The sequence below is a fragment of the Suricata suricatta genome, chromosome 6 (assembly GCF_006229205.1).
Source record: "Suricata suricatta isolate VVHF042 chromosome 6, meerkat_22Aug2017_6uvM2_HiC, whole genome shotgun sequence".
NCBI classification, from domain to species: domain Eukaryota; kingdom Metazoa; phylum Chordata; class Mammalia; order Carnivora; family Herpestidae; genus Suricata; species Suricata suricatta.
In genome coordinates, this window is record NC_043705.1 from 101785682 (window position 1) to 101798892 (window position 13211).

Here is a 13211-nt window from a genome sequence, read left to right on the forward strand (position 1 = left end):
TTGTGTGTATATATATATATATATATATATATATATATATATATACCACATCTTCTTGAACCACTCATCAGATGATGGACATTTAGGCTTTTTCCATGTTTTGGCTATTGTTGACATTGCTGCTATGAACATTGGGGTACATGTGCTCCTATGCCTCAGCACTTCTTTATCACTTGGGTAAATCCCTAGCAGGGCTACTGCTGGGTCATAGGGGAGTTCTATGGATAGTTTTTTGAGGAACCTCCACACTGGTTTCCAGAGCGGCTGCACCAGTTTACATTGCCACCAGCAGTGTAGGAGGGTGCCCGTATCTCCACACCCTCGCCAGCATCTATAGTCTTTTGACTTGTTTATTTTAGCGACTCTGACTGGTGTGAGGTGGTATCTCAGTGTGGTTTTGATTTGAATTTCCCTGATGATGAGTGACACTGAGCATTGTTCATTGTGCCTGTTGGCCATCTGGATGTCCAGAGGTGCTTCTTCTAATGTGAAGATTAAATGAGATAAGACACACAAGGAACTAAACTGGTTCTAGGCACAGAATGTTCTCCATAAATGCTGACCACATTGCCTGGCATTCAAAGTGTTCCCTTCTAGACAATAAACTCCATGAGGGCAAAGACTCTACCCATCTGGGTTATCACTGTATCCCTAGCACCTAGGGCCAATGCACAGCAGGCATTCAAATATTTGTAGAAGGAATAAATTCATTTGGATTATATTTATGTGTCTAGTTCAGTAACTCCAGCTAGAACCCTGTCCCGTAAAGTGTCCAGATTCGGGCAGCAAATGTCATCTCAAAGACTCTTGAATGGGTTTGACTTGTCAAATGGTGCTCTATGCCTGCTTCCCACTGTCCTACTTATAGGCTCTGTCCCCAGATCTTATCAAGCTTTTCCGTTGGAACATGGGAGTGTTGGTGAATGAAACGATCAGCACAGCTTAGCTTAACTTGAAGTCTCAGGCTCTGTCTTAAGTGTTACTGCAGAGAGTCCATGATAACAGAGTTTCAACCCACGTGCTATGCATCCATCAGACTTCATTAGTAGTGTCTGGTCAGGTGACACGAGCCCTTTGAAAAATACTGCTGAGGTTTGCTTTTCATGACCATAGTGGTGTCTATTATCACCAAGGAGAATTCATTTGCCTAGCAAAACCACAGCACTCACTCTGTCTTACAGGTTCATCCGGCTTGGGAATAGGTTGCAGGTAAGGAGGAAGTGTTCAAAGACAACAGACTATGGTTATTAGATAAAAATCCACGTAAGCGAAGTGAGAAATAGGTACCCCTTCTGGCCCTGGAGGAAGAAACACCATACCTCATCAGAGTGCAACGTAACGGAGGATCAAAACCCTCATGAGTGTATGTAAACATAAATGGGCGAGCCCTAGGATGGTACAAAAGAGTCAATGTGAAAAATGTAAAAAGAAATCTCATTAGAATTTCATGTGTAATTTCATTTTCCTGGTGGGGTTATGAGAAAGCTATTGATTCCTGGTGGCAGTTGACAACCAGGATGAAAGGTACCCAGATGAGGCTTCTTATTTCTGGGATTTTCTGTCTGGTTTGTCCTCTAGGGAATCTGGTCTAAGCTTCCGTCTCCTTTCTAGAAATGGCTAAAGAAGCTACGAGGGGCAGTATTTTGGTCAGGATAGTGTTAGAGTTAGTGGATTTTAAAACATGTTGATACTTAAGAGCTAATTTGTTTTTCTTTTTTAAACAATGCTTCCACCTCCATCCTTCCCATATGGCAGTGAAATTCAGAAAAAGTTCAAAAGCTATTTGCAGTGTGAGTGCTTAAACCTTCAGCTTTTCCTACATAACCACAACACTTACCACTTCATCATGTCTGCATAGTGCAAGGTCTGTTTCCCTTTCCTTAGGACAGGTTTGCCTCTCTCATGCCTTAATACAAGTGGCAAATGCTTTGCTCTAAGAAAATTTCAAAAGCTAGGTTAAAGTTCACTATCAATATTTGTTAATTTGATTGTGTCATACTTTGTTTTATTGTTGTTTTGATTATACTGGCTTATATAAAAGAGGCTATCAACTCATTGCTGACCATTATCTATGGGAGGCAAATGATAGAGTAAAATTATCCCAATCACTGGGAAAGGAGGGCATAATCAAGAATGAATAATAATCTGTTGCTTCAACAACAAAACTCCTGAAACTAACATCTGAGTCCTACATTCCAGGTCATGTTTGAAGTTGTTGATATACATCATGCTATTTTGTTCTCATGAGCCTTTCTGAATCGGTGCTGTTCTCATCCCTCTGTACACAAATGAGGGAACTGACATAGAAAGAGGTTTTAAAACCTTGACCAGAGGCATGCCCTAGCAGGTGGTGGATGACACGCGATTCTAGGGTCTAGTAGTCTGACTCTAGAGTCTGCCCTGCACCTTTACCCTGTACTGCTGCCAGTGTGAGAGATTCTGCCCACAGACTAGACCCTCAAAATCTTACTGAGTTCTGAGAAAGTAACATTTTTTTCTTAAGCCAAGCAGAGAGATGGTGTACATTAACCCTTCAGTCGCCTCATCGGTACAACGGGAATGAAGCCAATCCCTCTTGTTTTACTTTAGGTTGTTTCTGAGGGAGTATTTATGAAAATGCTTTGATATTTACAAAGCACCGTAAGAATCTGAAGAATTTGAATTGCTCTTCAAACACCCATGGTGCAAAGAAAAATAAAAAAGGAATCAGTCAATGTTGGTCACAGACCGTATCCTTCAAGGTTACATTCAAGGTTAGCTCACTGAGTACAGGTTTTAAGAGGAATTTAAATGTAATGAAAGGTCCCTGGTCAAATCACACCTGTGAGCAGTACTTTGAAGGCTGAGTCTTAGAGTCTTGGTGTTAAGGCAGATCTGAAAGGTCATTTAGTTAAAATCTTACCACCTTTTGATGCATGACACACTTCTATAATAGTCTTGGTCTGACAGTCACCCACTTATGTTTAGTCTCTCAGTGATGGGAAGCTCATGACTAGCAAAGGAGATAATTGACCACTTTGGATCATTAGCAACTGCTTTCTTGTGTTGGGATTCCTCACTTTGGGCTATACTGCCCTCCCTCCTTAGAGGGAGCTATCCCACCATCATTAAAATAGCAGAATTCTCTTTTTGTAAGAATATCACACCTTGTGCAAAGAGAGGAAGATTGTGCCTTTACCTGTTCACTTAATTTAGTCACTGTGTGACTCAAGCTATAGTATTATTATATGACAGGAGGCACAACTCTCCATGCATCCTTCTGTAAGAACTGACTTCTAGCTTGGGAATGAACCACTAATGTGCTGAATGTATTGTAACAGCTCCTCAAGCATGGAGAGGGGGACGTGTCCAATCCATTATGGCTGTGTCTCACAAATGGTCCTCAAAGCGACACTCAGTCATTTGCGGGGGTGGGTAATCAGAGGCCCGAGGTCTCCTGCTCTCCATTTTAATCCCACTCATCAAGCACATTTTCTATACACATTTGCACTCAGAGGCTGAAGGGCATTTTCTTCATTTCCCAAAGAGCTTTCCATGAGGACCACAGGGAGAACCATATACTAACAGACAGAATCATGTTAAGAAGGGTGTCAACATTTTCCTTTAATCAGTACACAGTCAATATTCTCCATCATGAATAACTAATAAGTTTCTGAACTCCTTCCCTCAGATGTCATTGCAAAAATCTATCTGAGGAATGTCATCTGCACTTAATGAAGGGACAAGCATTATAATTAAGCTTTAAGCCATTTCTTCAGCATGAAGCTGCCACGAAGTGTGAAATGACTATAATTCACATTTTTAAGACCCTGAATTTATTAGCATTGATGTTTTATTCAAGGTTAGGGGTATGGTGCCTGTACTGTCACAGGATTCAAACGGCTCTATGGTATTTTTCTGGAGTCAGTGTGCCTGAGCTCAGATGCCAGGCAAGGAAAATAATCATTAACGACTCAGGTTGTATTTTTGAAAAAGAAGAAAAACGAAACACCTTAAAGACCTGAAAACTCATTTCCCCTTATGAATAGGAAGTGACGATGACATGCGAAACTGGGCTAAAGGGGACTTCACATTCCTCTATGAATGATGATAACAGAGGCTAAGAAAATGAATAGAAACTGCAGGCCAGAGGCCCCCGGTTACGCACGGCTCTGCTGGAGTGTGACGACTGCACAACCAAGGGTGAAAACGGAATCGAAGGTTTTGACACTGCTTGTGAGAGAGAGAAAGGGGACTGAATTATTCTCTCTCGGAAATGACTTCATGTGGACAGAAGAAAGAAAAGCACGGGATAATAAGTGCCTAGACAAAATCCAGGAGACTTTGGTGGCTCTTCTTTGCAAACAAATCTGAAGGAGGCAATTACTCCTGTTTGTGCTGGCTGAGCACATACTTTTGGAGAGAAAACATTTGTAATGATCTGTCGGACCTAAATCTTCCTGTGGGTGTGGGCAACGGCAAACATGGAAGACATCTCAGCCCGTGTGAATCTAAGAAGGAAGAAGTGTAGGGGCTTAAGTGTGTTTGTAACAGCAGGTCATGTGAGCCAGGGGGTGTGTCCCAAAGTGTTTTTTAGGAAGCGCGATTTAAGCTGAGAGTTGACACATGATTATGCAGACAGAAAGTGCAGAAGAATGTTTCAAGACAAAGGAAGAACAAGGCTCTAAGTGAAGGCAACAAGGCACAGCAGAGGAAACGAAGAGAAGGTCCAAGTGCTGAAGCACATGGCGTTCTGACTCAACTCAGCACAGGTCTACCTCGTTCCTTCCGAGATGCCAATGCACCGACTGGAAATGACTGTAAAAGGACCCCCCAAAAGGTGCACGCACACACCCACAAGGAAGAGAGAAGCAACATGGGTAGAAGAAAGACGTTGATCAAGTTTTGGAAGTTGAAAAGCTAACAGTAGTGACTTCTCTAGCAGATGACAGGTGACTGAAGGCTAAGAGCCTGTGGGTTTGGGAAAGACCAAGCCAAAAGCAAATTTAAACCTCATAATCCCTGCAAGGTGCAGGCATGGAAAGTCACAGGCATCACTGTGATTGGGAGCCTGGGGGAACTGCTTTCAGGAAGACTGTGAAGTCTCCATGGGAAACTCTCAGACTAGATGTTTCTCCACTGTGTACATATATATAGAGAGAGACCCAGGTGACTAGACCCTTTACCATTCACAGACTAAATGTTTGTGCCTCCTACCCCACCTCCCACCAAATTCACATGATGAAATACTAATCTTCAATGTGATGGTAACAGGAAGTGGAGCCTTTGGGAGGTGATTAGGTGAAACCTTCATGAATGAGATTAGTGCCCTCAGGGACCCCAGAGCTCCCTAGCCACTTAGGCCATGTGAGCACACAGCAAGCAGATGGCTGTCTATGAACCAGGGAGCAGGCCCTCAACAGGAACATGCCAGCACCTTGATCTCAGATTTCACAGCCTCCAGAGCGGGGAAAAAATAAGTTTGTTGTTTAGAAGATATTATAGCAGCCAAAACAGACTAGGACACTCACTAGGGAAGGCTTGAATTCTGTGAGACGAGGGCAGCTAAGGCAGTGCTATATTCTGCAAACACGGAAATAAGTGAAAATCTGTATTTTGAAGAATGACGTCTTGTAGGCTCCACCTGAGCATATTGGCCACCAGCTTCATTCCCAGCAAGAAATTAAGACACTAATCAGTGGCCTGGGGAAACTGACCTGCCTAAAAGAAGAAAGGTATATGCATTTTCCTTTTTTTTTTCTTTTTTTTACATTTTATTTATTTTTGAGAGACAGTGAACAGGGGAGGGGTAGAGAGAGAAAGAGACACAGAACCTGAAGCAGGCTCCAGGCTCTGAGCTGTCAGCACAGAGCCCAATGCAGGGCTCGAATCCACAAACTGTGAGATTATGACCTAAGCCGAAGTTGGACGCTCAACTGAGTTGAGCCACCCAGGCGCCTCTTTTTTTTCCTTTTTTTTTTGGTTATGGATTTTCATATTTGGCATCACCCACCTAAAAATCCTGGCCTGACCATGCTACTTACTTCAGAGCCCAACATCCAATAGGCCCTCCATTTGTGCACACAAAACTTCCCAAAAGATTCTTAGTGTTTCACCCTCAAAAATAAACACGTCAGAGAATCACCAGCCATGTAAAAGTCACACTCAAAAAGACAATGACCTGAATCAGAATTTAAAAAGTGAGAACAGGAGAAATTTGAAATGATCATGAATATAATCAAACAGTAAGGAGAGGATAGTACATGTGTGAAATTAATACAGGGTGCCACAGAAGGAAACAGCTATAGAGTTAAGTATGTTTAGAAACTGAAATAAGAAAGCAGGTATTAAAAGTTCAATGGGTGGAATGGGCAACAGAGAGGAGAACAGAGGGAGAAACAAAATGTGGGATTTGAGAAATATAACAGAAGACCATAGGGGAAGGGAAGGAAAAATAGGTTACAAACAGAGATGGAGGCAAACAATAGGAGACTTTAAAATATAGAGAACAAGCTGAGGGTTGATAGCCGGGTGGAGCTTGAGGGGAGGTGGGGAAAATGGGTAGTGGGCATTGAGGAGGGCGCCTGTGAGGTTGAGCACTGGGTGTTGTACATAAATGATGAATCATGGGAATCTATCTCCTCCTGAAGCCAAAAGCACACTGTATACACTATATGCTAACTTGACAATAAATTATTAAGAAAAAATAAGAAAGATTGGAAGGGGGGGGCAAGGGTGATCAGAGATGAGAAGCCAGGACATCACCCAGGGCCAGATTAACCACTTGAGGTTTACTTATGAGTACTCTGGTTTGGAATTTTATCTTCAAGTCAGTGAGAGCCACCAAAGGATAGCAAACAAGGGACTGACAGTTGACCGAAGTTGCCACATAGTCCATAGACAGGAAATCCAGTGAGGTTATAAAATTCTCTCTGAGATCTGATGTTCTTGATCTCATTTAAACTATATTCTAACAATCCATGGGAAATTCTGGAGTAAGAAACAAAATGACATCCATTCGCTTATTTTTTTAAAAAAATTATGATTCAATTCTAGTTCTCAACTTATTTCAGGTAGAAAAAACTGTTGTCAGCTTGTTCCTTTCAACTCTCATTACTCTTTGTTTTGAAAAGGTTATAATTGGAATAAAACAAGACTGGCTTGGAGCCAAAACCATGAAGGGTGTAATTAAGCAAGATTTTCTGTCTGTGCACCCAGCAGGGCCATCCTACTGAGGGGAAAAAAAAACGAGATTCAAAAAGCAATTGTATGTTTTTTAAGAATAATAGAACAATCTACCCTGCACACTTTACATAATAAATGGCAGCTGCTGACATTTTAATCAAGATAAAAACAATAATAAAGTCATAGTCCTCCTTTTGAGGCAGAAGTAGTCCCAAATCAGGAATTTTGGCAAACCCACACTCATGCCCGTTCTGTTCTAAAAGGCTGAGGGGTTAGCACTTAATTTAGGATCTCATGCCTGCCCTGATAAAATGGACAAAAGTGTCATTTCATCCTTCCCCGCCTCCACAAATTTATCTTTTGAAGAATTTTTTTTTCACATTTTAAATCCTTACACTAAGAATTAATTTAAAGGATGTAATTTTTATTTTTAAATAAAAGCCACTGGTCCTAGATAATGATAATCATGTGTCATACTGCCTTTCTTGGGTTCAGATGAAACTGGGCCAGCCATTAAGAGACAACCAGATAGGTACTCAGGTGCTTCGCTGTACATGGCTGATGGCTTCAGCTTTCAGAGACAGTCGAGTAATCATTTTGAAAGAGGCACGTAAGTGTTTTGGTTATTAAGGGATTTCCTCCAGTACTTTGTTGGTTTAAGAGATTATAAATCTAGGAGCCCTTTTGGGGACTAGGAGTTTCAGTCAATGCCAGTTCAAGACTTAAAAGAGAAACTAAATCACTAATAGCAGGTGCCTGATGACGGATTCTGAAAGCATTTTCCCCCCTTTTGCTCATACCCAGTGGTCTCTACAAGACACAGAGGGGAAGGAAGGCTCATGGTTTCTGAAGCCTGGTGGCCAGCTAAGATATTGCGACTGACATAATACCTTGTATTGCAGGCTGCCCGATTTACAAAGTGTGTTCATCAGTGATAGCAAATGGCATTTCTTCATTGTTCTTACTTGAGTTAATTGTTCTCTCCAATTTATCCTGATGGCTTGTTAGAAAAAATTACACTTATTGTGGCATCTTCTCAGTGATTAAAAAGTTTTGAGTTTCCCATTAGGAGACATAATTAATCTTTCAATTTCCTTCTCCCACTTTATGAGATCATAATGGATATGGGGAGGAAGGGGCTTATGTGACCTTGTGGTAACAGGAACAAAGAAAGTTCAGATGCCACAAGATACTTTCCTGAATGACATCAGGCTAGCAGCCCACACTTAGGTCTTCACAGGGTGAATTCTGGTTACTTGTCACTGGGTTCATTTAACATTCTCTGAGTGAAGTCTGAATGGTATTTGTAGGCCCTGATGTCTGGGTATGTTTTCCACTGCACCACCGAAAGGGACTATCTGCTTTGGAGCCCACAGTCCACTTTAGGACCCAGGGGCCCACTAGTGTGCCCATCAGTCATCCGTCTGGATGGCTCAACAAGACACACGTGGATTCCTTTCTGCCCTGGCATCGCCAACCCCTGGAGCTGAAGGAGATTTGAGAGTGCTGACCCAAGTCCCCTCTTCGTCTCTAGCCACATGAGAATCCAGAGGATTGTGAGACCAACCAGCTCTGCAAGCTGGTTTCCTCCTAGAGTCCCAAATGAAAATTCACAATGACCCTCTGCTTCTGACATTCCTTGAGATCTAATTGGTTTCTCCTTTGCATCCATCAAAGAACAAAGGTCTTCAAGCTATGCTTGCTTTCCCTGCATTTCCTATCTTCTTACTACAATTCACCAGAAAAGATGGATTTTCAACTTCCTCTTCCTAAGTGGGAATTCCTCTATGCCCTGGACACCTTTCGCCCTGGGATGTTATCTTCCTTTTATCCTTCCTTGGCCTACAATGGTAGAATTATACTGTACAGAGGAGACATCTGTAGAACACATACGTTTGGTAGCTTTAAAATATAAACTATGTCACATTTGTAAAACAGAAGCTTTAGATAAATATGGCAACGGGGAAAATGGAAATACCTCAAATACAGCAGCACTCCTTTTCCTTTACCTCTTTTGTTTCTCCTATATACTAAGAGAACTATGGTGAAAAAGGCACCTAGAGAAAAGGCTGGGGATACGGGAACAAAAGAAATACGTAGATAAATTAAACTATGGTTAGGTATTAATGAAAAAAAAAAGAGAAAGATGATAAGAGTCTGGAATGTAGGAAGAAGGCAAGGAGGGAGAAAAGGAGCATATATGGTCTTGAAAGATGAGCAAGATATATTACTTTGGGTTTTCAAATGGGCAACCTTAAAATCAGATAGACTTCTTTAAGCTCTAGCCTGTGGCTTTCAGATATTCATTTTTTTCTGGGCAGGCACTGCAGGGTGGGTGAAAAGTTGTGAGACAGTCACTAGCATCTTTGGCAAAATGAGAAAATGGAGCCTCCACAGTGATATGCTAATATTGTTACATGTATACAGTTTATGGGGCTTTCATTCTAAGGGTATGTCTTGGTCAACAGGAGATGGAGGAACACAAAAGCTTTTTGGTTTTGTCCTTAATTGCAAAATAACTGTTAGGCACCAAGGTTTCACAGAAACTTTTTACCGGTTGATGAAATTGAAAACTTTGGGGACTCCTGTCTGAGGGCTGGAGTGCCATGAAGATGAGCTGCTCATTCCTCCTAGTAGCTAACATTTGTTGAATTAATGTTCACTGAGCTTTTCCCATGTTCTAGGCACTAGGTGAGGATAGCTTGCAAGACTTGGCCAAGTTCACAAAGCAGATAGGCTTTGGGGCCAAACTCAAACCCAGTGCAGGACACCTTCAAAGTATGACTCTTGACCAACATGGGCATTGCGTCATGATTCTTCTTTTTTGTAAGGCCCCCGAGTATCTATGACATTATCTGGGCATTGTACATTTTTACTTCTCCTTTGAATCACTTCGATATTCTTGTTCTGTGATCAATTATGAATTTCATATACGCAAAACAGCACTGAAAAACTTAGTCTAAGTACATGGAATTAGAGGTTAGAGGAGAGAGGAGATAAAGAAAATGACAGAACATGTCTGCAAAATGTTTAAAAAGGAGAACATTTAAGGATTTCTCTCACAATGGTATTGCCCCATGTACCATGCACCTATAGGTTATAAAAAGCATAATATATAGCCTCTCCCTCCTCTCTCTAGATGAATATATATGTAAAATAAATATGTATGTATATATGTACATGTATGTATATATGTTAAATATGTCATATGTGTAGAAAATGATATATATGCATATATAATGTGTGTGTGTGTGTGTGTGTGTGTGTGTGTGTGTGTGTATCATTAAAAAATCTGACCACCCATCCAATATTTTTGCTATTGGGAATTTTTAGAGGGACAAGAGAAAAGTATTACCAAGTCTCTAATTAACAGAACTCTGATGCTTTAACAGACTGTTCTGGTGACTTAAAAATTTTTTAACATTTATTTGTTATTGAGAAACTGAGAGAGACAGAGCATGAGCAGGGGAGGGGCAGAAAGAGAGGGAGACACAGAATCTGAAGCAGGCTCCAGGCTCTGAGTTGTCAGCACAGAGCCTGATGTGGGGCTTGAACCCACAAGCTGTGAGATCATGACCTGAGCTGAAGTTGGATGCTTAAGTGACTGAGCCACCCAGATGTTCCTGGTGACTTAAATTTATAAACCATTGTCAGCCAAATAAATATTTTATTGGCTGTAGGCATTTTAAAATAAAATTAAAGAAATAAATTCATTTTTGTCAACCTGGAAGCACTATCTAATCCTTATTTTCCTATGATATATACAGATTTTAAACCTCAAACGTTCCCAAAGGAGTTTAGATTAGTTTCTATCTATTAAGAAAAGATCCTACAGAATACTCAAATGCATACTGGGAGTAACAGATGCATCTTTGAATCTTTCTGCTTCATTATTAAAACTCTGGAAATGTAGGGGGAAAACACAGTAACAAAGAAATGCCTATTTATTTGAGGCTGTAGAATGGGTTTGATATCAACTCTCAGAGTTCTGAATTATGTACTAAACTTCGAAACTTATAACAATCATTAAAGTCCTCTGTGATCACATTTGAGATTGCCTTCACACGATTTATTAAAGAACGCAATTGGCATAAGGAAATTATAAGGAAATTATAGAACCTCATTTTTAGAAATGACATGGTAATATTCTTGGGAGCTACGGAAATACATTGGCCTATTTGCTTTTACATTAAGTGGACCTAGAGAACCATGCTTTTTAAATTCTGAGTCCTACTTACTGGCTTTTTTCTTTCATCTTGTGACTAAAATATCCTTTCTTTTGGACAGCCATACCTAACTCTCTCAGGTAGAATTCTCTGTCATTCTCCATGTGTCCTCTGACTTTGTTCATACATCTATTCTATCACTTATTATATTACCTTGTTTTTGGGTTGCATTTCTATCTTATTCTCCTTAACTATAAACTATTTGGATGGACATTTATCTCTATATCCCAAATATTTAGTATATGCCTTGACTCCTAGTGCCAAAAAATTAAAAATTAAAAAAGCCCTGGCAAATAGTTACTGATCTATGATGAAATGGAAATCAGGTCACTACCCTTATCAAAACTGCATGTAGATTAAGAGCATGTCTGCACATTAGTTGATGAAAAGTTCTTTCATAACATTTTTTGGTTTCTCACTGTTCTGTGGTTCCTTCCAAGCTTTTAGTGATATCCAGAGGAACAGAACTGGCTCTATGTGTTCAGTGGTTGAAGTAACCTTCTCCCATTTTTTACACTTGCCCTGGCATGTGTCTGGGAAATAAGATCTCACAGTCTGTTTCCTGTTCCTTTAGGATCAGAATCTTACAGAGAGCTTCACAGTTGAAAAGAATCCTTAGAACCAGGTAGGCATTCAGAGGTAGCTTCTGTTCTTACAGAAAATACATATGCAAAACGAAATGGCCTATTTCCTGTCTCAGATCATGCACAGCTTGAGATCAGGGAATTTTCCAATTGTCTTTATATACAGACACTATGAAAAAATAATGAACAAGTGAACATTTAACATAGTCAGATTGTGAACTTCAGATCATGAATGTATTAAAATCCATTTTCTATTCCAAGTTAGCTTTTCTTATTTCAAGAGATAGGCGTAATGGCTGGTAGATTCTTTCAGTAGAGTCTTGAATCTACAGTAACATAACATTTTTTCAGAACTGCCCTGCAGGGGCAAAATCAACAAAACACTCAAGTTGTATATCGGGCTCAGACCTTGCTAACACTCATTATTTGTCTAGAGAGAAGCAACCCTCTTTTATGATTTTTCAACTCAACTCTGGATTGTTTACACACATCTTAAGTAAACACTGTGAATATAGTAAGTATAGTAACTCTGAAAAGGAAAGCAGTAAACTAAAACTCTAGCTGAGAGAAAGCGACCACTCTTTAGGCAGAAAATTGAAATCTTCTAGGAAGATGTGCTAGAGGCCTAACATCTGCTTCTCATTATCGAACAAGCAAAAAACAATAAAAGAACAAAACTTCAAAATCCAAACTGACATTGGAGGAAACAAGTTATCCCAAAAGAGAAGGTCTCTAAAATGGATGCTATTTTCCCAAGTTTGATATTTGGAGTAAGTGAAGGACATGGATTTAGGCAGAGAGAGAGAGAGAGAGAGAGAGAGAGAGAGAGAGAGAGAGATCAGGAGGGAGGGAATGTGACATGGGGCTCCATCCACAAACCGTGAGATCATGATCTGAGCCAAAATCAAGAGTCCAATGCTTAACAACTGAGCCACTCAGATGCCCTGCAACTCTTTTGTTAATCTAAAATTATTTTTAATAAACAGTAAAAACAATATAAGGGGATTAGCTGTTTGGAGCCAGAAGGGACCTGGATTTTTATAAACATCAGGGCTCCAGGATTAGCGCAAGGCTGTGTAGCGTGTTTGCTGTAGGTAGCTGACCCCCAGTTCAATATTCTTTCTCTCCGCTGTGCTGCTCCTGAGAAGTGGACCACTTTTGCCTCACCTAAACAGCTCACTCAGGGCTACCTGCTGGCACAAGTCCAGGGATCTCCCTTAGATCATTCTACTTTCCT

The 13211-nt window shown here is 40.5% G+C and overlaps 1 protein-coding gene across 2 annotated transcripts in view; it reads right to left on the reverse strand.

The window, feature by feature from the left end:
• Positions 1-13211, reverse strand: part of SGCD (sarcoglycan delta) — a 380420-nt gene that overhangs the window by 80616 nt on the left and 286593 nt on the right. The window contains exon 7 of one of the 2 annotated variants that reach the window (XM_029942962.1): positions 1838-1933. The exons of the other annotated variant lie outside the window; for it this stretch is intronic. Within the exon in view, the coding sequence (XP_029798822.1) occupies positions 1838-1933 (96 nt within the window). The remainder of the gene's footprint in view (positions 1-1837; positions 1934-13211) is intronic. 2 annotated transcript variants of the gene reach the window in all.